General features: G+C 44.2%; 1 protein-coding gene across 2 annotated transcripts in view; it reads right to left on the bottom strand.

Annotated features, from left to right (window-relative positions):
• Positions 1-375: 375 nt before the first annotated feature.
• Positions 376-23,874, bottom strand: part of FAM171A1 (family with sequence similarity 171 member A1) — a 127,943-nt gene continuing 104,444 nt past the window's right edge. For both annotated transcript variants that reach the window (XM_052650993.1, XM_052650992.1), the window contains 3 exons: positions 7,621-7,737; positions 4,074-4,188; positions 376-3,309 (listed from right to left, as the gene is read on the bottom strand). In XM_052650993.1, the coding sequence (XP_052506953.1) occupies positions 1,602-3,309; positions 4,074-4,188; positions 7,621-7,737 (1,940 nt within the window). In that variant the 3' untranslated portion in view covers positions 376-1,601. The remainder of the gene's footprint in view (positions 3,310-4,073; positions 4,189-7,620; positions 7,738-23,874) is intronic.

The following is a 23,874-nucleotide window of genomic DNA, read 5'->3' on the forward strand; positions in this document are numbered from 1 at the left end:
AGTTTTAGGTGTACAGCAAAGTGAATCAGTTATATATATATATATCTCCCCATTCATTTTTAGATTCTTTTCCCAGAGTATTGAGAAAAGCTCCCTGTGCTACACAGTAGGTCCTTACAGTTTCCTATTTTATATTTAGTAGTGTGTATATGTCAATCCCAATCTCCTAGTTTATCTCTCCCCACCATATGTTAGTCTTTGAAGGTAATTCCAACAACTGGCCTTTCAGACTGCCAAGGAATGATAAGAGAATTCTTAATGGCAACTCTATAACCAACAATGGCTCAGAATGAATGAAAAGGACCACAAGATAGGGTTTTTTTTTTCCTTCAGAGTTTATTCTGAGTTTTCATTTTTGGATAATCAAGCAGCTCTTTAAGGAGAATGCACAGAAGAGTCATTCTGGCACTTTTGGATAATACATAAGATTTGTTTAATAGTCACATTCAGTTTACTTGCTCAGCCCATACTCCATGTTTGGTGAGCAAGATCAGCCCATAGGATTTCAGAATACGTAACCGTATATACAAACAGCCAATAAAACCATAATGGTGCCTAGTGGTCAAAGGGGTGGCATGGGGGAGGGGATCACTAAAGTGTCCTCTAGGCTAGCTTAGCTAAACAGAATCCACGTCACACGTGAGAACGAGAGAGTACGCTGAGCTGAAATGAGAATTCTGAGCACAAATGGGCACTTGGCAGCATGCAGTTGAAAGAAAAGGGGATCGTTTAATAACTTTATAAAATCCAGGCAGTTCAATCAAAGAAGTTAAGAAAAACAAACAAAAAAAGCAAAGTAAGGGACTGTCTGTCGTCACTGTAAAAAAGGCACTTGGAGTTAATGGGACCAGAATTGAAGGACTGGCAGCTGATTAAAAACTTCAGTACTATTTCATTAAAAGGCTTGGATGTTAAGAGGTGACACTCAGAAGTTCCTGAAAGGTGATATCGAAATAACCCACCGAGAAGCAGAACAGGTGACAAGGAAGGAATTAAATCCTTACAACCTAATTGTGTGTGTGTTGTGTGTGTGTGTCTGTAAAAAGCAAATCAGAAACGAAATCTAACCAAAGCCAAAACCTAAGCAAAGTAAGACCACGAAGCAGCGATGCATAGTTTTCCTTTGAGATAATGCATACCTCCAGACACTAAGTGCCAAGCTAATTTCTCAATAATAATTTCACAGGAGCATTATCATGATAAAATGGATTCAAGCAATGCAAAAAGAGTTTCTTCTGTTCCCAGAATCTGGAGGAGAACTGAGGTTATCATCAGAACCTAGTGACATCAGGACATCACGTGTGGTTTTTCAGTGTCCTCTGGGGTGGACACATCAAGAATGGGGAACGACACTGACATTCAGACAGACACTACGTTCAGCCCTCTCCCTGGAGGCGAGGCATCCTGTATCATCATCCTTTCTTCTGAGTAAGAACTTGACTTCCTCTCTAACACTTAGACAGCGAACAGGGTAACTGCAGAAAAAAGTCCACTGCCCACGGCAGACGTGGCTCAACTTCCTCCACAAACAGGTAAGCGCTTCCTTAAGAAAGAATTTTTGGCAACTGCATCTGGTCCCGGGTTGGGTGGCTCTGGACTGCTCATTTGATGTTGAATGCCATCAAGGGTCTCTCCTCCCGTTTCTGCCACGGGCTCTTCTTGTCTTCTCCCTGGTCGTCGTCGTCCTCGTCGTCTTCCTCATCCTGCGGAGCGGATCTCCTCTGGTCAGGAGTGGCTGCTGGCTCAGGGGCAACGTCCGAAGTTCGCTTCGTCGTCTCCTCCTGCAGGCTGGGCAGCTGGCTGCCGCTCCTCCGGCTGGAGCCGTCCAGCAGGCACCGCAGAGCATTGTCCTCGGGTGTCCCGGCCGTGGTGCCGCCTTCGCTGCCGCTCTGGTCCATGTCCTCCAGGTACACGAGCTGCGTGTAGGCCGAGCTGTCCGCGGCCCTCGACTCCTTCTGGGGATGTTCCTGGACGGGTGGGTGGTTCTGCGGCAGAGTTGAGGGGTCTCCTCTCCCCTTCCGGGCGGATTTTGGTTCATTCATATCCACGCCAGAATCCAAACTGGCATCATTGCTTCCGTTCCTCCCTGCTCTTTGGAGATCAATGTAGGAATGTCTGACATGCGCGTTGGACCGGCCGTCCAGGGAGACGAACCAGGCCCGGGGGTGGGGAAGGGGCTTCCCACCCCCGAGTTCCAGCAGCGCCTTTTCTGTCAGGAGCTGGACCTCGCTGTTCATCTGAGCCAAGGCCGCGTCGTTCAGAGATGCTGGGATGGAGAGTGACTCCGACATGGATGCGCTCTGCGGGGCCCACTCCCGGGCGCCTGTGTCCTGCAGGTGCTGCTGTGAGATGGCCTGGCAAGAGAGGGGCTGCGCTTGGATCTGCGCGGAGGGGTGTGGGAAGATCCCTGCGTGCGGGCTGGACAGCTCAGCCTGCAGCCTTTCAATCTCCAGCTGCGGGTCGGCTGGGACGACCAGGGGCTGGCCCACGTACGAATGGTCCCCTGGGAGTTTCATGTAATGAGCCGGGATGACCAAGGCGGGTAATACTTTCCTGTAGACGCTGTCGTTGACCTGGTCTACGGAACTACAGCAGATCAGCTGGCCGGGTCGCGGGAAAGAGGTAGGTCTTTCCAGGTGGTCCACGGATCGCGACATCATACATTCAGTAGGTCTGCGCTCCAGCAGCTGGTCTTTCTCCGGAGATGAAGGCGCGGGGTACATGTGTTCCTGAATGGTGAGCTTACTTCCTGTGGAAACGTGGGTCACAGAGGCCTGACTCTCTCTGTCCTGCTTTTCGAATAAAGGCTGCGAGAGCATGGCGTTGTAACTCCTCCTGTAGTCACCGTTGCCAGGGGACTCGTAGCCTTCCCTTTCCATAGGTTTCCTAGCCTTTAAGGGGAAGATCTCCACCGACTTATGGTAGTCTTTTCCCAGCGTCCCACTCGGTGTCAGGTTATCAAAGGAGATTTGGCTTTTGGCCTCTTCCTTATGAGACAGGAGTTCCTCCCGGGAGCTGAACTCCTGGGAGGTGCTGTAGGAGAGCTTCAGCATGGGTGTGTGCATGTCCACCTCCCCGTTGGAAGACATCATCTCTAAATGGACTCCACTCATCAGCTCCTTTGGGCCCGGGGCATCCGGGGGGCGGCCCTGGCTGGTGACAGAGAGTGGACCGGGGAATTCTGATTCCCGACGAGAAAACAGCAGGTTGATGTGTGACATGGAAGTCGACTGATCCCTTTTGGAACTCTCCAGGGTGGCGGGAAGTTGCAGTTTTCTATGCTGCTGGCGGGGTTTCAAGCACTTCCGCCTATGAACAAAGATACAAACCCCAAGGTTGAAATCTCAGAACAGTGAGGGTTCTAGCCTAAACCTAATTCTCAGTTCCCACAGGAAGAAACAAGACAACACTAATCAGCAGCCAGAAACCTTCTCACCCTATACCATCAGCCTTGTTTTGATGCTGAGGGCTGAAACCTGCAGATTGTACCCCAAGTACATCCACGTTATTCATTCAAAGCAGAGTCAACAATAAATATTCTTGCAAGTCAATCAGATGAGGGATCACAGGAAGAAAAGTTTGGCTCTGTCCTTGAGAATATCATCTCTTGATTACCACTTAGGACTATTCTCAGGGAACTGTGACAATCGTTGAGCTTATTTTTTTATGACTCCTCCCTTAAAGACATTACACACAGTGTAATATCCCACTTTGTTTGCAACTTATATGACAGATATTCAGTTCTTGATCAAAAAATTAAAAAAAAAGTTTATTTATTGGCCACACTATGTGGCAATGTGGGATTGTGGATCCCCAACCAGGGATCGAACCTGTGCCACCTGTATTGGATACTCAGAGTCTTACCCACTGGACCACTGATCAAAAAATTTAAAAAAAAAAAAGTTTATTTATTGGCCACACTATGTGGCAATGTGGGATCGTGGATCCCCAACCAGGGATTGAACCTGCGCCACCTGTATTGGATACTCAGAGTCTTACCCACAAGTAAGAAATTCCAAGAATTTGTGCAAGAAATTCCAAGTTAAAAAGAAGCCCCAATGATAAAACTTTACCTGCAATAATATAAAAGGAGACACAGCAAAACCAAAAGAATGAAAGCCATTCCTCCCAAGATGGCCAAAAGGAAGACTGTGTGATACGTGGTGATGTCCTGTGTGACAACTGGACCTGGAAGGCCAGAAAAGGGCATTTTAGATTTCTGAACACCTTTCACCAAGAAGAGAGCATAATCTTCTTCTTCTTCTTCTTTTCTGGCCATGTGTCATGTGGGATCTTAGTTCCCCAACTTGGGATTGAACATGGGCCCTCGGCAGTGAGAGTGTGAAGTCTTAACCACTGGCCCACCAGGCAAGTCCCTTTTTTCTTATTCTTATTGGCTGAAGTGTGGAACGGGGGCCCGATGCAAACACCTTTTAGATGTTGTGCCTGCAGCATCACCATAATTCCCCTCAATGGAAAGGGATTACCCAAACCATCACCGGAGCACTGTGAATACTCAAATTCTGTGTGTAGCATCCACGGTCCCTCTTTAGTCAAGAAGAGAGCCACATTTGGTACCATGTTCATCATTCTAAATACATGACCTTTGACTATAAGAAAACTAGATATATGATCATCGTATCATGAGTGGGACTTATCCACTCAGAGACATGGCATGAAGACCTGGGGATTTTATGGCACTGCAGAAGGAGAAAACAAATCAAAACATGAAATTTTACTCACACTTTCCCTGGGCAATGATTACTAAGTACTGAGCCCTTGGCCTTAACAAATCAGTTGAAATGTATAAAGTAAATTTACTATGACTTAAAAAAATCTACAGCCTATTACAGGGATATCAAGTGTTTCTAAAATGCCTCCCATTTAAAAAAACATAACATCTTTCTAGTATCTTTTCAAAATGGCTAACCTGATGTGGCCACAGACTTCTCTAGAACTTACAGACAAGGTGATCAGAACTAAACCTATTTTCTCTTTAATTTACCTTGGGAAGAATCCCAAGAGGTAGTTTAACTTACTCCTTATGTTCAATAGCAGTAAGAATCTATCTTAACATTGCTAACAAGGGATTGACAGCAATAACGAAACTCTCCCCCAAATTACAATGCTTGGGCACTTACTGCTGTGTAAGTATGCTGACAGTGCACCAAAAGATGGGAAGGAAGGAATATAGTTATTACACATAGCATCACAGGAGAATTGTTATGATTATTAAACACCATAAAGACCCATTTATTCATTGATTTTTATATTTTAAGGGATACATTTCTTTATAATCTTTAGGAGACAAGTCTCTTAAGCTAGCTAAACCCAAGGAGACTTGTTGATTTTTGAAAATAGTGACATTACTTAAGTTTAAAAGACAACATCATCCTCTCCCAATTATAAATCATTTCAATGGGGTGAAAGTGAATATTTTAAGAAGTTGGAAAAATTACTGGCCACCACGGCCTTAACTGTTTACGGCCTTAATTGTTCAGAGAAACAATTCTTTTTTTAACACAGAGCAACCCCACAAACATAGGTAATACCTTGGCAGGGGTCACCAAGAAATCTGAGATGCACATAAAAATCATTTTCAAATAATGGAAGTTCAGCCCTTTAAAGTACCTAAAATGTTATTATTTTATTGAGTTGGCCAAAAAGTTCTTTCAGGGTTTTCCCTAAGATGGTATGGGAAAACCTGAATGAACTTTTTGGCCAACCAAATATCTTCTGCTAAACGGAAATCTTTATAAAGATTCCCTCATTTCCTTCTTAGCCAGAGAATGAAAGAGAAAACTCTCATTATTTTCTTGTTGGTTTCGGGTTCATGAAAGCACAGCATTGCTGTGATTTGTTTCAATACAAGTGATGACTGTGAGGTTACCAGTATATGTATTTCTACATTAAATGCCACCAGGGTTTATATCATATATGTCTTTATGGCTTTTTGTCTCTTCCTTCGTTGCTCCTCCGCAAGCTTGGGTCAGCCTACATCTAGCAGTCTAGTTTTCTCTCTTCCTTACAGAAGCAGCTGTTAATCTGTCACATAACACATCATCAGGGGTCTTGGAAATAGATCTAAAATAAAATTTAACTTTAATGCACAGGCTTTGGTTTTTAAGGACTTTCTTTCTTTACTCATAATTGTATTCTAGACACTTCAGATTTGGAGACTGGGACATTAATGCACTCACTTCATGCCCAGATGGCTACAAGAACCACACAGTAAAGGGAAACACTTTCTCTTAAAACCTAGATGTGAAGTGTACATTTTCTCAGGTGGGACTATAAAGTAAAGGCAACAGATTTTTCAACACCCATCTCGGGTTGGCCTCTATCAAATCAGTTACTTTGGGAGTCCTAAGTGTTCATTCCAGTGATAATTCCATTGATAAAATATTGTGTACTTCCATTTTGGAACTGCCTTCACGGTTAATTGACAAGGATCAGCTTTTAATCATAGCACATCTTTTAAAATAAAGATTTAAAATTTATATTTATTTTATTTTTTGAGGCTGACCATTTTTAATGTTGATATTGATTTTTCTACAATATTACAATCTATGTTTTGGCTTTTTGGCCCCGAGGAATGGGGGCTCTTAGCTCCCTGCTGCTGCTGCTGCAAGTCACTTCAGTCGTGTCTGACTCTGCGGGACCCCATAGACGGCAGCCCACCAGGCTCCCCCATCCCTGGGATGATCAAACATGCACTCCTGCATTGGAAGGTGAGGTCTTCACCACTGCACCACCACGGAAATCCCCAGCATTTTGACCTAGCTCAACGACTTACTTTATTCACCAATCTTGGCAATCAGTGAGTTTTAGATATGTCTAAGAAAAATCAACAAAGGGACCCTTGGACCCCCTGAGCATGAAGACTGGCCACCCATGAAGAGTTTCACTAAGGATAGCAGTCCAAGGGAGACAGGGTCTAAAGGCAAGGCATTGTGAGTAATGGAAGCCATCACTGGAAAGACTTCTCCTAAGGTAACTATTTTGGGAAAAAAAAAAAAAATTCTAGAATACTCATAGGGATAAATCAAGGTGGTTAGGTTTGAAAATAAACTTACACTTTCAGTGAAAATATTGGTGAAATTAAATTTTAGGGGAAAATATGAGTTAATTCATCTATCCTGAATGGAGGCATATTCTTTTAGACAAAAACCAACAGGTTTGCTTTTAAACCTTTCAGAAATGCCCAGTTCAGTTTTTGCCCCAGGAACCCTTCCACAGTGACTTGCTGCTGGTCCCTCTAGTGAGTGCCTTTTCCTACGTCCTCTTCTACCAGTCCGCAGCTGTTTCAGGAATTAGGGAGGAGGTCTGAACCACTTCTGTGGGCTTTAGATTAAGAATTCCCTATGGCAGCTGTGTGAGCAGAACAGATTCGAGACAAGACTATTTTCTTTGCATTATTCTTACCCTGGATGGGACAGTTCCAACCAGAACTCCCCCACCCCCACCAAATACCTTCTTCTCATCATTTGATTTTTCACACATTCAATCATATTTTAAAAAGATGTGATCTCTCTGCTGAAGTCACTTTCAAAAGCACCGGTAGCCTGAACCCTCAAAAAAACTGGTTGCCATCAGTGCAGGTGTTAGGGACCCTGTTACCTGGGTTGGGAGGAGACATGGCAGCCACCCAGTACCCCAGCTGAGGGGCAATGTACGTCCACGTCAGCTGACTGCCTTCCTGGTGCACGAGGCCAAGACCGCTCTTCAGCCACGTTCCTGTGGGATGTGGAAAAAGACTTCAGCCAGATGCACGCGGAACTCCTAGTTAAGGCTTAAGCACATGGTACAAATCGCCTTAAGATTCCCATTGAGAACCCATCAGAAAGCCAGAGGGGCCAACTCCTGTGGAGCAACTGCATCTAGCTTTCAGGAAAGAGTTTTTCCTGGCCTTCCTGATTGCATTACTCTCAGCCACTTTATCACACGTCCCTGCTTCCAAACACGGATAATTTTAGCAGAAGCCTTTGGAGTTTACTCGTCTGTCACCATGGCCCATCTCCTCCAGAAGCCTTTGGAATTTAGAAGCAGAATAAAGGCAGCATAGAAAGGGTTGGTGGGAGGGGAAAGAAGAGGGGAAACTCCGGTCCTGTTTATATTCCTTATCCTCAAGCAAGTAAACGGATTTCCTATTTGGAATTGCAGACTGGTGCGATCAGAGTTGCTTCAGGAAGTTTAAAAATATATATAGAGAGAGACTCTTTGGTCCCATCTTTGCAAATTCTAACCCAGAAGCCTGGCTCAGGTGAGTAGTTTATGAAGCTTCCAGTTGGCTCTGATGTTGAGAGACACTGAGGGAGTCCAGGTCAGTGCTGCCTTTCAGCTACTACTTTAAAGAGTATTTCACATTAGTGAGCACCTACTGTGTGCTGGCTCATCACAGCACATGCTTTATACATGTTATCAGTAGTTTCACAACAACTCTACAGAAGAGGACTCGTTTCCCCTTTTAGACTGGAGACTGGTGAGACATGGAATTCTTCTGAGCTGTCCCAGGGGTAGAGAGCAAAGCAGAGGCAGAGTAGGTCTGTCTGTCTGTCCTAAAGGTTGGTGCTGTTTTCTCTACTCTGCCCTGCTGCATCCCCTACTGAACTTGCCAGCATTTACAACATTTTCACTTTGGAAGGTTCCCAGGGAGAGTGCTGGCTAGGGCCCCCACCAGCCCATGCACACCCACTGGACCCACCGGCCCAGACATATGGGTCACTTACACAGAGATCTCTCTATGATTGATCACCCACCCCATGAAATGGCCATGTGTGGATTCCTGTCCCCTCCAGGCCTAAATTCATCAGCTATGCACCAAATATTCCACCTTCCGGTCTCCAAATCCCTGCCTTTCCTAGGTGTATACACACCACTGGGCTTCCCAGATGGCGCTAGTGGTAAAGAACCTGCCTGCCAATGCAGGAGACATAAGAGACCCGGGTTCTACTCCTGGGTCGGGAAGATCCCCTGGAGGAGAGCATGGCAACCCACTCCAGTGTTCTTGCCTGGAGAATCCCATGGACAGAGCAGCCTGGTGGGCTACAGGCCATAGGGTTGCAAAGAGTCTGATATGACTGAAGCGACTTAGCATGCACACACAAGGTGGCGAGAGTGGATTTCCTTCCCCTCCGAGGGGAAAAAAACAATACTTGGCAGGGCTTCTAGGGCCTATCAGTTGCCATAGCAACATTCAAATGTATTGGGTGGAAAGGTGCCCCAGCTTGCCTCCCATCCCTTCCCCTCCCTTCCTCTCCCCACTTTACTCCTCCTTCCTCCCCCCAGCTTTCCTCCTCCTCCTCTTCCCCCCTTCTCCTCTTCCCTCCTCACCCTTCTTCCTCCTCTTCCTCAAAGACAGGAGTTGAACAAAGAAGGAAGATGGGGGAGGCCAGGCATCAGTGGGTGCTTTGTATTGTCCGACCTCCCCGTGCAACTGGCTGAACCATGGCTCCGGAGGATCTCAAGTTAGACGAGAAAATAGGCTGGAATCTCCATAAAGTAAGTATGAGGTTCACTGGCTGAAGAGCATCAAGCCAGAGATGGTCCAGCCACTCTGAGCTTCACCCACTCACTCCAGGAGCTGCTGAGGAAATGGAAGCGAGGGCACGTGGCACACGCAGCTAAAGAGGTTCTGTGTTGAGTCAGAAAGTCTGCCTGAAGGCAGAGAATGGATTGTTTGCCACTGCTTCCGGTTTTCCCCTGGGGAACCCGCGCTGTTTAGCTCATGACTTACACACCCCACCCCACTCCCACACGCTCTCTCACAGGAGCGGCCCCAACAGGATCTCCTATCAGCCAGGAAGCGGCCTGCATTCTTTCGTTTGCAGTTTCCCTCAGATTAGATTCTTGAGTCACTGCTCTTCAAGTGGAGCGGATACGAGGTTAGGCTAAAGGGACCCAGAGGAAAAGAGATGGGGGCGCAGAGAGCTAATTCCTGTTGATCACTCAGGGAAAGCCACCTACCTGGATGGCTACGTTGCCCTGGCTTTCTACAGTGCAGCACAGCCGCATCAGTTGGAAATGGACTTCATTGTCATGTTTACTTGGCTGTGCCAGGTCTTAGTTGTGGCCTAAGGGATCCAGTTTCCCGACCAGGGAATCGAACTCTGGGCCCTGTACTAGGAGAGTGGAGTCTTAACCACTGGACCACCAAGGAAGTCTTGGGAATGGACTTTTTTTCCCCAGAAATGGACTTTTAAAACGTCTCCCAGTTACGCTAGGAACAAGCCTAATGAGTGGACACACACACACCGCCACACACACCATACAGGCACTCGAGCCTATGATGCTGGTGGGAGCCGGAAAAGCCGGGAAGGCAGAGCACCAGCTGCTTTGGGAGCGCAGTGAGGAAGGAATGCCCCCTGGGGATGAGGTGGGCTCTGGCGAACAGGCAGGACTTCACGTGGGGGTGGAGGGTGGGGGCGAGCAGAGGGAAAGAGGAGGGAACAGAGGCACAGAGGGGTGCAGAGTGTAGCGGGCAAGCTTGATGCATGATGCCGCGGTGGGGGGTGGGGGGGGTGGGGGGGGGGGTGGGCGGGGGAGAGGGAGGGAGCCCGGGAAGGGCTGGTGCAGGGGTACCAGTGTTGTTGGCAATGAAAAGCCACCAGGACCTGTCCTTGGAGGCACAAAGGTGAGGTCAGAGCTGTTCCGACCGCCTGCCCCTCCCCCACTTCGGCACCCCCTTAGTTCTTCGCAGGTTGGTCCTCCCAACAGACAATTTTACCTGAGTCTATGACTTTGCCCTCCAGTGTTCCAACCTCATATGGTTTTCCTTTCTTCCAAAGCTTACCCATTCTTCAGGATTCAAGTCACATCCAGTTTATCCTGAGTCCCTCTTGCACGTGGGGGCCTTCCAGGTCCCATCAACCCCAGGGCACATGGTACTACATCATCTGTTTTCCAGAAGCATACCTCGCCTAAACTGCTAACCCCAAGTCCTATATTCCTTCTGTCTTCTCAGCACCCAGAAATATTCCTGGCGTGGGAACACGGTGGTATTTGAGTGTGAAAGCCCGACGTGCAACCCGCACCCCTGCCAAATAATATCAGATGACCTTCTGTGCAAAGCTGGGTGTAGTTAGCAGGAGAGATCTCCTTACAGGAGTGCAGCTAAGCTTGGGATTCTCCTCTTTTCAACCAGAGGGAACAAAGCCAGCTGGGAAAGAGGCATTTATTTCAGACAAAGTTTTCCGTAAAATGTACACGTGTTCAGTGAATAGAGGGTGACGCCATTTTAGGATTCAACAATCATGCTGTTATTGGCAAAAACTATTTCCAAGCTTTCTGTGTTTTCCGGGAGGAAACTGGCTGCAGGGAACACAAGAATTAATGAATTGTGTACCAGAAACATATGCTTCTCATCATTGAAATCCTGAGGGTGTGGAATGAGGGTGTTTTCCCACCTGAGGAACTGCACACATAAGAGATTCTTGTACTCGTGAATGGGGAGTGGTGCCTGGAATGGAGGCAGGACAAACAGACCTCTGCAGAGTCTCTTTTGTTGACTGGGTTATGTAACTGCTGGACCTGCAGCCAGGGTACAAAGAGCGGGGACTTCCCGTCCCTGTGGGCACCTCAGCGCTGCTCAGACAGATCAGGGGAAGATCCAGGGGAATATCCAGGCTGATCCTGCTTAGAAAACTCCAAGCGCAACGTCTCTTGCTTGTTCTCTTGCCTCCCGGGCAGGGCCAGCCTCTGGACACTCCTGGCTCAGCACAGTTGCCCGCAAGGCTGACCAGGTTAAGCTTGTCTCCTCTGTAGTTCAGACATTAGGGCGGCACCTGTGGTCGTAACAGCATAATGGGGCTTCATGCCGACTCTCTCGGGCTCCTCTTCATGAGCCAGTCGAGGTGGGTCATCTGGTGATGGTGTGCAGGCAGGACTCCATGCTTTCTCGTGCCCCACGGCACCAGCCCAACCAGGTTGCCACCTTCATGCATGTGGCCACTGCCCAGGGAGGGTGGCCGACTGTGAAGTGGGTGTGTCAGGAGCAGGCGAGCTGGTGGCTGCTTGTGTCTCTGTGCTGACGGAGCGCTGTGCTGTGCCAACTACTGAGGCTGCATGTGTGTGAAGGTGGGAGAGCCATTCTCTGGCATCACCGGAGGAATGAAATTTCTAGATACTAAAATTTCTAGATCATCAGCTTCCAAATGGTTTTTAAAGCATTTGAACTCTTTCTCTTTAATGGAATGTTTGTATTAAGACAATTAAAATAGTATATAAAACAGATAAACAGATAAAAGACAAGCTTCTCTGCAAACAGAAGGAGAGAACTCCCCAACCCTGCAACCCCCAGGACATCTCCTGAACATGGTTTGGGAATTATTCTTTCATAGAACTTGGGTCAGATTTGCCAAAGTTTGAAAAGGCAGTTTTCTATAATTCTAAAAAGTGTCATTTACTCCTGCCTCATAAAGTAGAATATAATTTTGACTTCTTCATGCTAATTCAGGGTCATTGTTATGATCAACTGACGCTGGTCCTTAACTATTGATGCCCTTAGGTCCCTACGGAAGAACAAAGTTGTTTGCTCTTATACTGAACAGTTTCAACCCTGGCTGTGTTTTCCTTCTTCTGCCACTTCCTCCCTTCCCTTCCCTCCCCTGCCCTTCCTATGGGCTTTTACCAGCTCTTCTCTCTCACCACCACCAACTCCCACATCCCCACCAGGGAACCAGATAACCTGCTACATGAAGACTGCATCTAGAATGAAGTCCACAGGCAGCCACATGAGGGACAAACCCAGATGTGGAACTGAGATACTGTGAATCCAAGTTCACTACTTTTTTCTTCAACACACACTCGCAGATCAGTTTTCGTCTGAATTCTCCAGAGTGAAACCTCGTACAAGGGAAAGATTCAGAGATTCTTTCAAGGAGAAAGACTTTAGTTACCTATACAGCGGGCAAGGTTTGTTGTGGGTATAAAGCACCATGAGGTCTTTACTTGGAAGCTGCACTGAACCACAATGCTGATTACACACAGTAATTGACAGGCTCAGAAAGATATGCCTTACATTTAGCTTATAAGATCTGATGGGATCTCTTAGCAATCAACAGGGGTGCCGCTTTCTTGCTTGGTTACCAAGCAGGAATGAAACCAGCCTTTATTTGCAAAATATAAAGACGAATGAGTTCAAATTTTAAACAAATGGCGATTCAAAGGGAAAAGAACTCTAAAATGCGAAAAAAGAGCTCCAAACATAATGTCTCATTAGAATATGACTGATAGGGTTCTGATTTTCCTTGCTTTTCCTGACTGGCCCACTTATTCTGCCTGGACGCCTCTATTTTATCTGCGGCACAAGCTCATCTCAGCATTTGGTAACAAGCAGAAAAGACTGTTAGGAGGAGCACTATTGGTTTTGAAAAGGAAACTGTAAGTGAACAACCTGCCCTTGTAACAGATGACACATTGAAGCTGGCATTCTGCACCTCAGCCAATATACAGAGAAAGACTTACAATGGGGCTTGTGACCATGTCACATCTTGGGACACCAGGCAGATGAAAGTCCAGCACGATCAAGGACCAACTGACAGCATGGACAATTTGCCCTTCCTAAGATAACACCTAGTGTGAATTCCAGCTCTGCCGCTTTCCAGCTGTGTGGACACTCGAGGAGGGTCCAGCTAGGGATGGGTAGTCCCTGGTGGCTGCTTCACACTTCCTTTGTCACATAAACAATAAACGCTTCATCACTTAAGCACTTGTAGTTGAGGATTCTACCAACATGAACAGCTAATGTTTTCTTTTTTTTAAGTCTGTATTGAATTTGTTACAATATTGTTTTATGTTTTGGTTTTTTGGCCATGAGGCATGTGAGATCTTAACTTCAAGACCAGGGATTGGACCCACACACCCTGCATTGGAAGGTGCACTCTTAACCACTGGACTGCCAGGGAATTCCCCTAACATATTCTAATTGATGCATTTTGTGTGTGTGTGTGTGTGTGTGTGTGTGAAAGAGGCTGCAGTGAGTTCGACTAGGTCTATAAGCTGGGATGCGAAGAAATGTCACAGCCATGCAGAAAATCGATCTCAGAAAAGTTCTATCAATTTAAAGGTGAATATTCACTGTGAAATAGAACACTTCTATTCCTATGACTTAACTGTTCACCATGAACTATTTGGAAACATTCATGGCAAGAGGTGAGAACACATACGTGCATGACACAGGCATGAACTTGGATGGTAGGAACCACTTCTCTCCTGCCCTTCAGCTGTTGGTTTTGGCCAATGACCATCTCCTCACTTAGGCTGTGGTGACTTCTGGTGAATAATGGATATCGTGGGCATTCACTTGTTTGAGGGCAGACTTCTTGAGAGAGATATACTGCTCAGGTCCAGAGTGAATGCTCATTACTATTACTACTTATAATCATAGCCCGCTCCCCGCCCCCACTTCCAAGTATGTTGCGTTTCTCTAGAAACCAGCACAGACTTACTTCCCAGGATTTCCATCTGCATTATCTTAAGCCATAACCTCTACTGCATTTTCCTACCAGCTGTACAATTAGAAGTGTCAAAGCCTGAGTCCATTTTATCACATGCTTTAACAAAACCTTAGCGGGATGAGATCATCCAGAAAAACCAGAAAAGTCCACCAGCCCTTAAGTCACATTCATCGGTACAGCAGAAATAGCGACACTGACTATTTTTATGACACTGTGGAGCAGCCTTCTATTTTTTCAAATTAAAGTCTATGCCTTTGAATAGTATGTTCCCTTTCTTAGAATTATTTTTCCATGAACTCTGTGAGGAGGATACATTCCTTGTCAATTACACTGCAAAGTATTTATTTACCTGGTGGTCAATTATCTAACCATGCTAGTTGAAAGCAATGGAACCAAAGAGTGAAAGTCATTTACAGATGGTTGGATTCCTGTAGCTTCAGGCAAGTACATTTCCGACCGGTTTAAAGAAGAATAAAATTAACAGTAACTCACTATAACCAACGACCTTCTGTTCAAAGCATAAAATCACAGGTATAATGAATGATTAGAAATTAAAACAAGAAGGGCATCTGTATTTAGCTATAACATGTTCCCTGGGTATTTTTAGGGCATATTTTGAGGAACAGATTCTTAAAAATAAATTTGATCCAAGCAACTGATTTTTTTTTTCTCCTTTAAACTTTAGCTGAGTGATCACAAGGCTTACTGAAACAAATTTTAGGAGACAGCAGTAATGGGAAGCTGTAAAGCTTCTGGCAGGGAGGGCTAGACAAAGTGTATGCCTTAAAAAGGAAGCCAGAAGTATTAGCATGCCTAATAGCATTAATAAAATTTAATGAGAGAATTTTCAATTTACAATAGGTATATATAAATTCCCATAAAGTAGTATCAGAGTGGAGGCTAATTAAGTCCATATAGAGAGAAATTTTGTTCATTACCCACTAAATCTAACATTCATCTTGCAATTACATGTCAGATGGGGCTGGGTGAGGTACACAGTCCAGGATTTAGGAGGCATGGCCACTTATCTTCAGCATTAGAAGACTCATTCAAAACGAAGGGTGGCAGAAGAGAGTGAGGTGACAAGCATCTGGACAGATGTGGTAAGATGCTCTCAACCAGTGCTTTGTTCAAGAGCTTGGTATAGTGGAGATCTTGTTCAAATGCAGAGTCTGATTCAGTGGGTCTGGAGCAAATCATGAGATTTTGGAGTTTGAATAAACTCCCTGTCCAAGGATCACTCTTTGAATAGCAAAGCTCCACATTATTTGTACTTTTGTGGGTGTGGTGAATCTTTCAGAAAACCCTAGAACCATTTTCTACAATGTTGCCAGGGTGCATCAACTGGGTGGCCAGTACTTGAAGCAACTTCAGAAATATTTCTAATATACTACATGAATAATCTAGTCACTTGTCAGACGGCCGATTGGAAGTTGACACACATCTGAGTTCACTCCATAGGCTGCAGCGCATGAAGGCTCAGTGCCTCTGAGTGAACTGGTTGCTGTAGGTGTGCCTAAATTGGTTCCAATCTGGTGACCTTTGTGTTGACCATTTTTTTCTGCCCAGAATGTTCTTGACGCCCAAGACAGTCCCATGTTAGGTTCCTATGTGTCCTTGGCATCACAGCTCAAATAGCACTCCTCCAAAGCCTCTGTCCAGCCAATCATTCTCCCTGACCACACTGCTTAAATTAAACTGTCCTACAGCACTTATTTAACGCCAACAAAGTAAGCTGGTTCACTGTCTGTCTCCTCCATTCAGACCCAAGTCTCACAATTACAGGTGCCTTCCTTGACTTGTTTTGTCATTCAGTTCAGTTCAGTCGCTCAGTCGTCTCCGACTCTTTGTGATCCCATGGACCGCAACATGCCAGGCCTCCCTGTCCATCACTAACTCCTGGAGTTTACTCAAACTCATGTCCATTGAGTCGGTGATGCCATCCAACCATCTCATTCTCTGTTATCCCCTTCTCCTCCCATTTTCAATCTTTCCCAGCATCAGGGTCTTTTCCAATGATCTTCACATCAGGTGGCCAAAGTATTGGAGTTTCAGTTCAGCAGCAGTCCTTCCAATGAATATTCAGGACTGATTTCCTTTAGGATTGACTGGTTGGATCTACTTTCAGTCAAGGGACTCTCAAGAGTCTTCTCCAATACCACAGCTCAAAAGCATCAATTCTTCAGCACTCAGCTTTCTTTACAGTCCAACTCTCACACCCATACATGACCACTGGAAAAACCATAGCCTTGACTAGACAGACCTTTATTGGCAAAGTAATGCCTATGCTTTTTAATATGCTGTCTAGGTTGGTTATAACTTTTCTTCCAAGGAGTAAGTGTCTTTTAATTTCATGGCTGCATTTTTTTTCCACCAAAAGCCTAGAACAGAGTAAAGTCTGGCACAAAGATGTTCACTATCTATTTGCTGTAATGAGTGAATTATTCAGTTTTTTAAAAGAGAACCCAAGAACAGAATTCCCCAGGAAATCTTTCAATATTTAAATGTTGGCAGCAAATTAAAACAAAACAAACAAATAAATGCCCCCAAATCAACTGTATGGGCCAAACAAAACATCTGGGAATGGACAGTTGCCCTGCATCCCCAGATCCAGTCCATTATTCTGTTAAGCCACATTAAGTCTTGGCATAGAAGCAGGAATGCACCAAAATCTGATATTCTAGAACAGGAAGAGGATTTAAAGCCTCAAGGAAATTGTGTTTTGAATCTCCCCTTCTCCATTCCTAGGATAATATACATGTGTACCAGGTACTTCCCTGTGCTGAATTTCAGCTTCTTTCTGATTAAGAAATAATGTAGGGTTGCTATTAAAACAGTGATGAAAAATGTTGGTTTGTGGTCCTACCTGTTTTACTAATGAATAAGCTCAGCTGAGAATGAGTAGACAAAAAACAAACAAACACAACTTTCCCCAACTGGTCCCCTCCAATTTCGGTGTATTTCAAACTGCTTATATGAAATGGCAAGTTGTAACGCAGGGATTGAACCCATGTCTCCTGCACTGGCAGGTGGAGTCTTAACCACTGGACCACCAGGGATGTCCTGGGTATTCAATTTAAAGATACTAAGGCTTCACTGTCCAGTACTCTTGCCTGGGAAATCCCATGGATGGAGGAGCCTGGTAGGCTACAGTCCATGGGGCCGCTAAGAGTGGGACACGACTGAGCGACTTCACTTTCACTTTTCACTTTCATGCATTGGAGAAGGAAATGGCAACCCACTCCAGTGTTCTTGCCTGGAGAATCCCAGGGACAGAGGAGCCTGGTGGGCTTCTGTCTATGGGGTAGTACAGAATTGGACATGACTGACGCGACTTAGCAGCAGCAGCAGTAGCAAAGCTTCACTGTACTTGTACGTCGTCTGTCTCCCTTATATCATGCTTTACACAAAATGCACAGACTAAATAGAACAATGATGATTATAATAATGATTAATACTTACAGAACACTTTACCCAGTACTACACACCACTGTAAGGGCTGCTCTCCATTCTCAACAATTTTATGAGATGGGAATGATAACTATTATTCTCATTTTATAGATGAGAAAACTGAGGCCCTGAGAGGTTAACGGACTTGCTCAAGATCCAGAGGAGCCAGGGTTTACATCCAAAATGTTTCAATTGCTGGGCTACACCCTGCCTGTATTCTATACACTCTTGCCAAATGCTGTACAACCAGTGCAATATCCTGACCTATGAAAAAGAATTTTACTTCTTAATTTCTCATTTCAGTGGAGATCACTGAAAACTGAAGCTATTTAAAAAAAAAATTTGGTTTTAAAATAAATGATGGCAGCTTTGCCTTCCTAATTATTTTTCACCCAGGCCAATCTCAGAACGAGTATATTACTAATAGATGTAGTGCTTCAAATCCAGGCCAAAAGACAGCAAAGCAAGAAGGTCCTGAGGATTCCAGGTAGTAGGGAGAATACACACCTGCCATAGATAATCCACAAAGTAACTATTCTATAAGCGGTAATTAAGAGTTGACTACAACATATGACATTTTCTTTTAGGAGGAACATACTGATCTATATACATTCTGAGGCCACAAAGTAGGCAGCCATCATTTGTAAAACTTGCCAAAAATTGTTTCCATTCAACACCAGCATGAAAAGTTCTCCTATATAAACGGACCCTTTAGGAAAATTAAGTCTCTAAGGATAGGATTTTGAAACAAAAGTGGACCTGAGCTATATATGGCTATAATATAGCTAAAGTGATGGTATTGTTTTCTAAACTCTCATTTTTTTTTTTGTTGTTGGTGGGGGGCAGGCTACAAACACAAAAGGCTTAACAATTTTTAGGAATGGACTGATAGTATAAGAGTGTTTTTTTGAGTTGCTAGGCAACATCAGGAAACAAATGTCCATGTTCTGAGATCACTCAGCATTCGGTCTCCCTGTGGGCAGTGTATGCGTTCAACGGCCAGACTCCGTTCAACTCAGGCAACAGGAGTAGAACATCCCAACTGTGATGCTGATGATCTGGAGCAGCCAAAAGACACCAATCTGTGTCTCAAAAGCAGGTCACATTTTGCTGGCCACCTGGCAGCTGAGGTCTCCAGCCCAAGTTTTTGCTGGACTGGCATCATTTATCCAGATTAAGTCTTACACTTTTAACAGTTCTTTTCTGTTACTTCACTTCAATTAGCTTTCTCTGCAGGTAAATTATCTTTTTTCTGCCCACTATATATCTAAGGGAAGCCTGATTCACTGGTATGGACAGTTTTTTAAAAACTGAAGTACAGTGGATCTACAATGTTGTACCAATCTCTGCTGCACAGCATAGTAACTCAGTTTTACACATGTGCACAATATATCTGAGAACACAGAGACTCTTTTCCTGAGAATTATTTCTTTGTTTCTAAGAGATCACCTTCATTGTGAGAAGACCCATTTCAGATGATCTTTCTCAAGGATATACTGACATTATACTTTAGCAGGTAAGTTCGCTTCTTTCTTTAATTCCCTTAACTATTGAGTCTGGTCTTTATGGAAAAAAATTATAAAGATGATATGCATGGTTGTAAAGTTAACATCACAGATGTAAATACATACTTAACTTTTAGACACATGAATTCCTTTCTTTTGTTCTGACTTTTGCCCACACAGTGCCCTATGGCTCATTCTTGTCATTCAGTCACTACACCTGTCTGGCAACTTGTCACCTGCTATGTACGATGCATGGCTCACGGTATATACAGAAAAAGACACACCGGTAATATCTTCATCTTCTTTAAGTGACAAACAGAATATAGTGTTTGAAGAACTCCCATCCTTTTCGCCCCTTGAAAAACAATGAAATGTAACAAAATCCTAGATCTGTACTTTAAATCAAGCTCCATTGTCAGGGATAGGCTGGCCATGACTTACCTAAAAGGGCTAGTTCGATGAGCAACAGCATCAACAGTAAAGCTCACCATCTATGCAGAGACGAACCCACTACCGGCCAATTATGAGCGAGTATTGCTGAATGCCTGATACGTACGCACCATACGTGATAAGAAGCTGGTTCAGTAACCAGCATTTCTATAGCAACGCACACTGCTCTGCAGGCTGTGTTCTGGGAAGGCAGTTAAAACTGGATTCTGCAATGTAGCTTCATTGGAATCTGCTTTGATTTTTGTCACCTCATTAGAATGAGAGTATTCAAACCAAGTAACCCAAGTTATTATGAAACAGCAGCAACTTATCATAGAGAGGATCTTAAATCATGATTTCTCGGCCATGCAAGGTCAGTCGGTCACTTTCAGTTCAAACCACTGACCTGGTTTGCTTATTCATAAGTGACCGTTCCCCAGGGCATCGAATCAGATTGCAGTCTGAGCACCTGGGACATGGGGCAGCCATCTGCTGTCCCCGTTACGGGGTAAAGAGAGGAAATGCTGTAAAAATGAGCCAGCACACCATCTTTTACTGTTCCAAAAGCCTTGGCTAAGATGCATTCACCATGACCGTAAAAACTGCATTTTCCCTACTGGGGAAGAAAAGCGGCTTCTTTCAAAGGTCAAACTGGCCCCTGAACATTCCTGATGAGGTTGCTATATCCCATCCCCTCAGACACACTTGCATACTCAGGCCCCAGGTCCTGGCACTGTACTGCTTTGCAAAAGAGACAGCATCATCAGAAGATCATGGGTTAAAGAAATCTGCTAATTCGTCAAAGGAAAAGACGTACATCACTGAATAGAGGCCCCACCTTGTACCATAAATCAAATGGCATTTTAACAGGGCAGCTGCAGCAAAATCAGCACTGCCAGGAAATGTGGCAAAAGTTTTGACTCTAATGTATGCAAGTCAGGCTTTTTTTAAAAAAATCTTTATTCCTGAGAGTCCACCCCAGTATCAACCAATTCATATTGTTGTAACATTTTAAACAAAATCCAACTTTACTTCTGTTCTGCTGCTGCTGCTGCTAAGTTGCTTCAGTCGTGTCCAACTCTGTGTGACCCCATAGACGGAAGCCCACCAGGCTCTCCCATCCCTGGGATTCTCCAGGCAAGAACACTGGAGTGGGTTGCCATTTCCTTCTCCAATGCAGCAAAGTGAAAAGTGAAAGTGAATTCGCTCAGTTGTGCCCAACTCGTAGCAATTCCATGGACCGCAGCCCACCAGGCTTCTCCATCCATGGGACTGTCCAGGCAAGAGTAATGGAGTGGGTTGCCATTGTCACCCTTATTTGAACATGTGGATTAAAATATGGAGATGATAATTTATTTTTTTTAATGGGAAATTCTTTGCCTGCTCCAAAACAAAACAAAACAAAACAAAACACCAAAAAAACCAACTGTCATTCAAGAAAAAGAAAACTGTGGAAAACAGTAGCACCAAATCGAATCCACTCTAATGGTATTGGGAAGGGAGTGTCCCTAATATATGCTGGCGAGCACGTGGAGAAAGGGGAACCCTCCCACACTGTTGGTGGAAATGTAAGTTGGAGCAGCCACTATAGAGAACAGTATGGAGGTTCCTTAAAAGACTAAAAATAGAGCTACCAAATGATCCAGCATTCTTACTCCTGGACATATATCCAGAGAAAACCAAAATTTGAAAAAATATATGGACCCCAATGTTCACTGCAGCACGATTCACAATAGCCAAGACTTGGAAGCAACCTAGATGCCCAACAACAGATGAATGGATAAAGAAGATTTGCTTCAAATATACAACAGAATATTACCTGGCCATAGAAAAGAATGAAATAATGCCATTTGCAACAACATGGAAGGGCCTAGAGATTATCATACTAAGGCCAAGTAAGTGAGACAAAGACAAATTATCATATTATATCACTTATATGTGGAATCTAAAAAAAAAGTAAGTAGGTACCTCTACGTTTCTCTCATGAGTAAACTTTCAGTTATCCAGCAGTCAGGAATGGAAGTAACTGAATTAGCATTAAAATGTATATTGCCCTATAACCAAGGTGTTATCACTAAGCATCAGCTGTCATTCGGGGTAAAGTGCTGAAAGGCTGCCTGGATAAGAAGTACAGTCTGACTGACTCAGGCACCCTGTTTGGCCCTGCAGATGGAGGATACACTTGCATTTTAATAATAAGTAGTAAGAGCTCCCCTATGGAATGCATCTTAGATCAGGTGTCACAAACTTTTTCTGTAACAGTCCAGATAGCAAATACTTTTCACTTTGTGGGAACAACTCTGTTGGTACAGGAAAAGCTCTCACAGACCGAACATGAACAAACAGGCATGGCTGTGTTCTAATGTTTTACTCCACTTGGGCTGCTGTAACAAAATTAACTGGATGGCTTATAAACAACAGAAATGCACCTCTTCATTCTGGAGGATGCCAAGTCCAAGATCAAGGTGCTGGCTGATTCAGCTCTGGTGAGAGCTGGTTTCATTGGTTCACAGAGGTGCCTTCTCATTGTGTCCTCATATGCCGTGTCCTCACATGGGGAAGGGCCAAGGGAGCCCTCTGGGGCCCCTTTCATAAGGTGACTAATCCCATTAATGGGGGCTGCACCCTCATGACCTCCAAAGGCCCTACCTGGCTAATACCATCATCACTTTGGGCGTTAGGATTCTAACATATGAATTTGGGGAGAACACAAACATTCAGTCCATAGCACTCAATAGAATTTTATTCAGGGATGCGTAGATTTCATATAATTTTCATGTGTCATTAGATACTCCTCTTTTGATTCTTTCTTCAAACCTTTAAAAGTGTAAAAACCATTCTAAGCTTTCAGGCCATAGTTTGTTGACCCTTACTTACACGAGAAATTCTTAATGGATTCACAAGTTACTGTTTCTGGCTGTTAAACACTTTGAAATTCAAGTATTTTGATTTACCTGAAAAGTAGATCAATTAAAGTGTTAAACTGGTTTGAAATGATAATTGTATCTGAATTAATCATAAATAGTAGATAATTAGTAAATAGTGCTACATGCTTAAGATGTGTTCCTATTTTTTCCCTGATCTTATAATACTCTTGGAACTTTTCATTTAAATGCAATAATTTAATTTCTACTTAAATAATAACATTATGGATTATAATATAATAGTAGAAACACCCTTATGAAATATGCAGGCTTCTTCTATTCTAAAGAACTTGTGACTTCTTTGAAATGTCCATCCAATCTTAAAGACAAAGTTTTCAGAAAACTTGTTCTAATTCATTTGATCACTTTTGAATGACTTTCCAAATGTTACCTTTTCAAACAATCTGTTGGAGCCTAGAATTCGGCAGTTAGAATTTTCACTGTATATGCTAAGTTAAAAAGACCATTTAAGTGGAACTAGATCAACCATACAATGAAGATTCTCAATGACTAAAGGCTCAATGCCATCGAGATTATTTCCAGAGAGGAAGTAGAGAATTGGATAACTTACTTTTTAGAGGCTTCATGACAATGCACATTTCTTTGTTTTCACTGATTTCTACAGTGTATTAATTTCCTTTTGCTCCTGTAATAAACAACCACAAACTCAGGGGCTTAAAACGACACAAGTGGGTCTTCTCTTATTTCTAGAGATCAGAAGCCTGAAATCGGTTTCACTGGGCTTAAGTCAGAGGATCAGTAGGGCTGGTTCTTTCTGGAGACTGACGGAAGAATCCATTTAGTGCCTGTTTCCAGCTTCTCGTGGCTGCCTTTGTTCCTTGGCTTGTGGTCCCTTCCTCCATTTTCAAAGTGCATCCCTCCAGTTTCTGCTTCCATCATTATTTCGCCATCTCTGATTCCTCCTGCATCTTGCTTATAAGGACTGTTGTGATTATAGTGGATCCATGAGGATAATCCAGGAGAATTTCCTCATCTCAAGATTCTTAACTGAATCATGTCCGCAAAGTCCCTGTTCCATTTCAAGTCATACTCACAGGGTCCAGGGGTTAGGATGTGGAGCTTTTTGGGGGAGGGGGCAATTTTCCAGTC

This window comes from Budorcas taxicolor, chromosome 13 (genome assembly GCF_023091745.1).
Source record: "Budorcas taxicolor isolate Tak-1 chromosome 13, Takin1.1, whole genome shotgun sequence".
Classification (NCBI taxonomy): Eukaryota; Metazoa; Chordata; class Mammalia; order Artiodactyla; family Bovidae; genus Budorcas; species Budorcas taxicolor.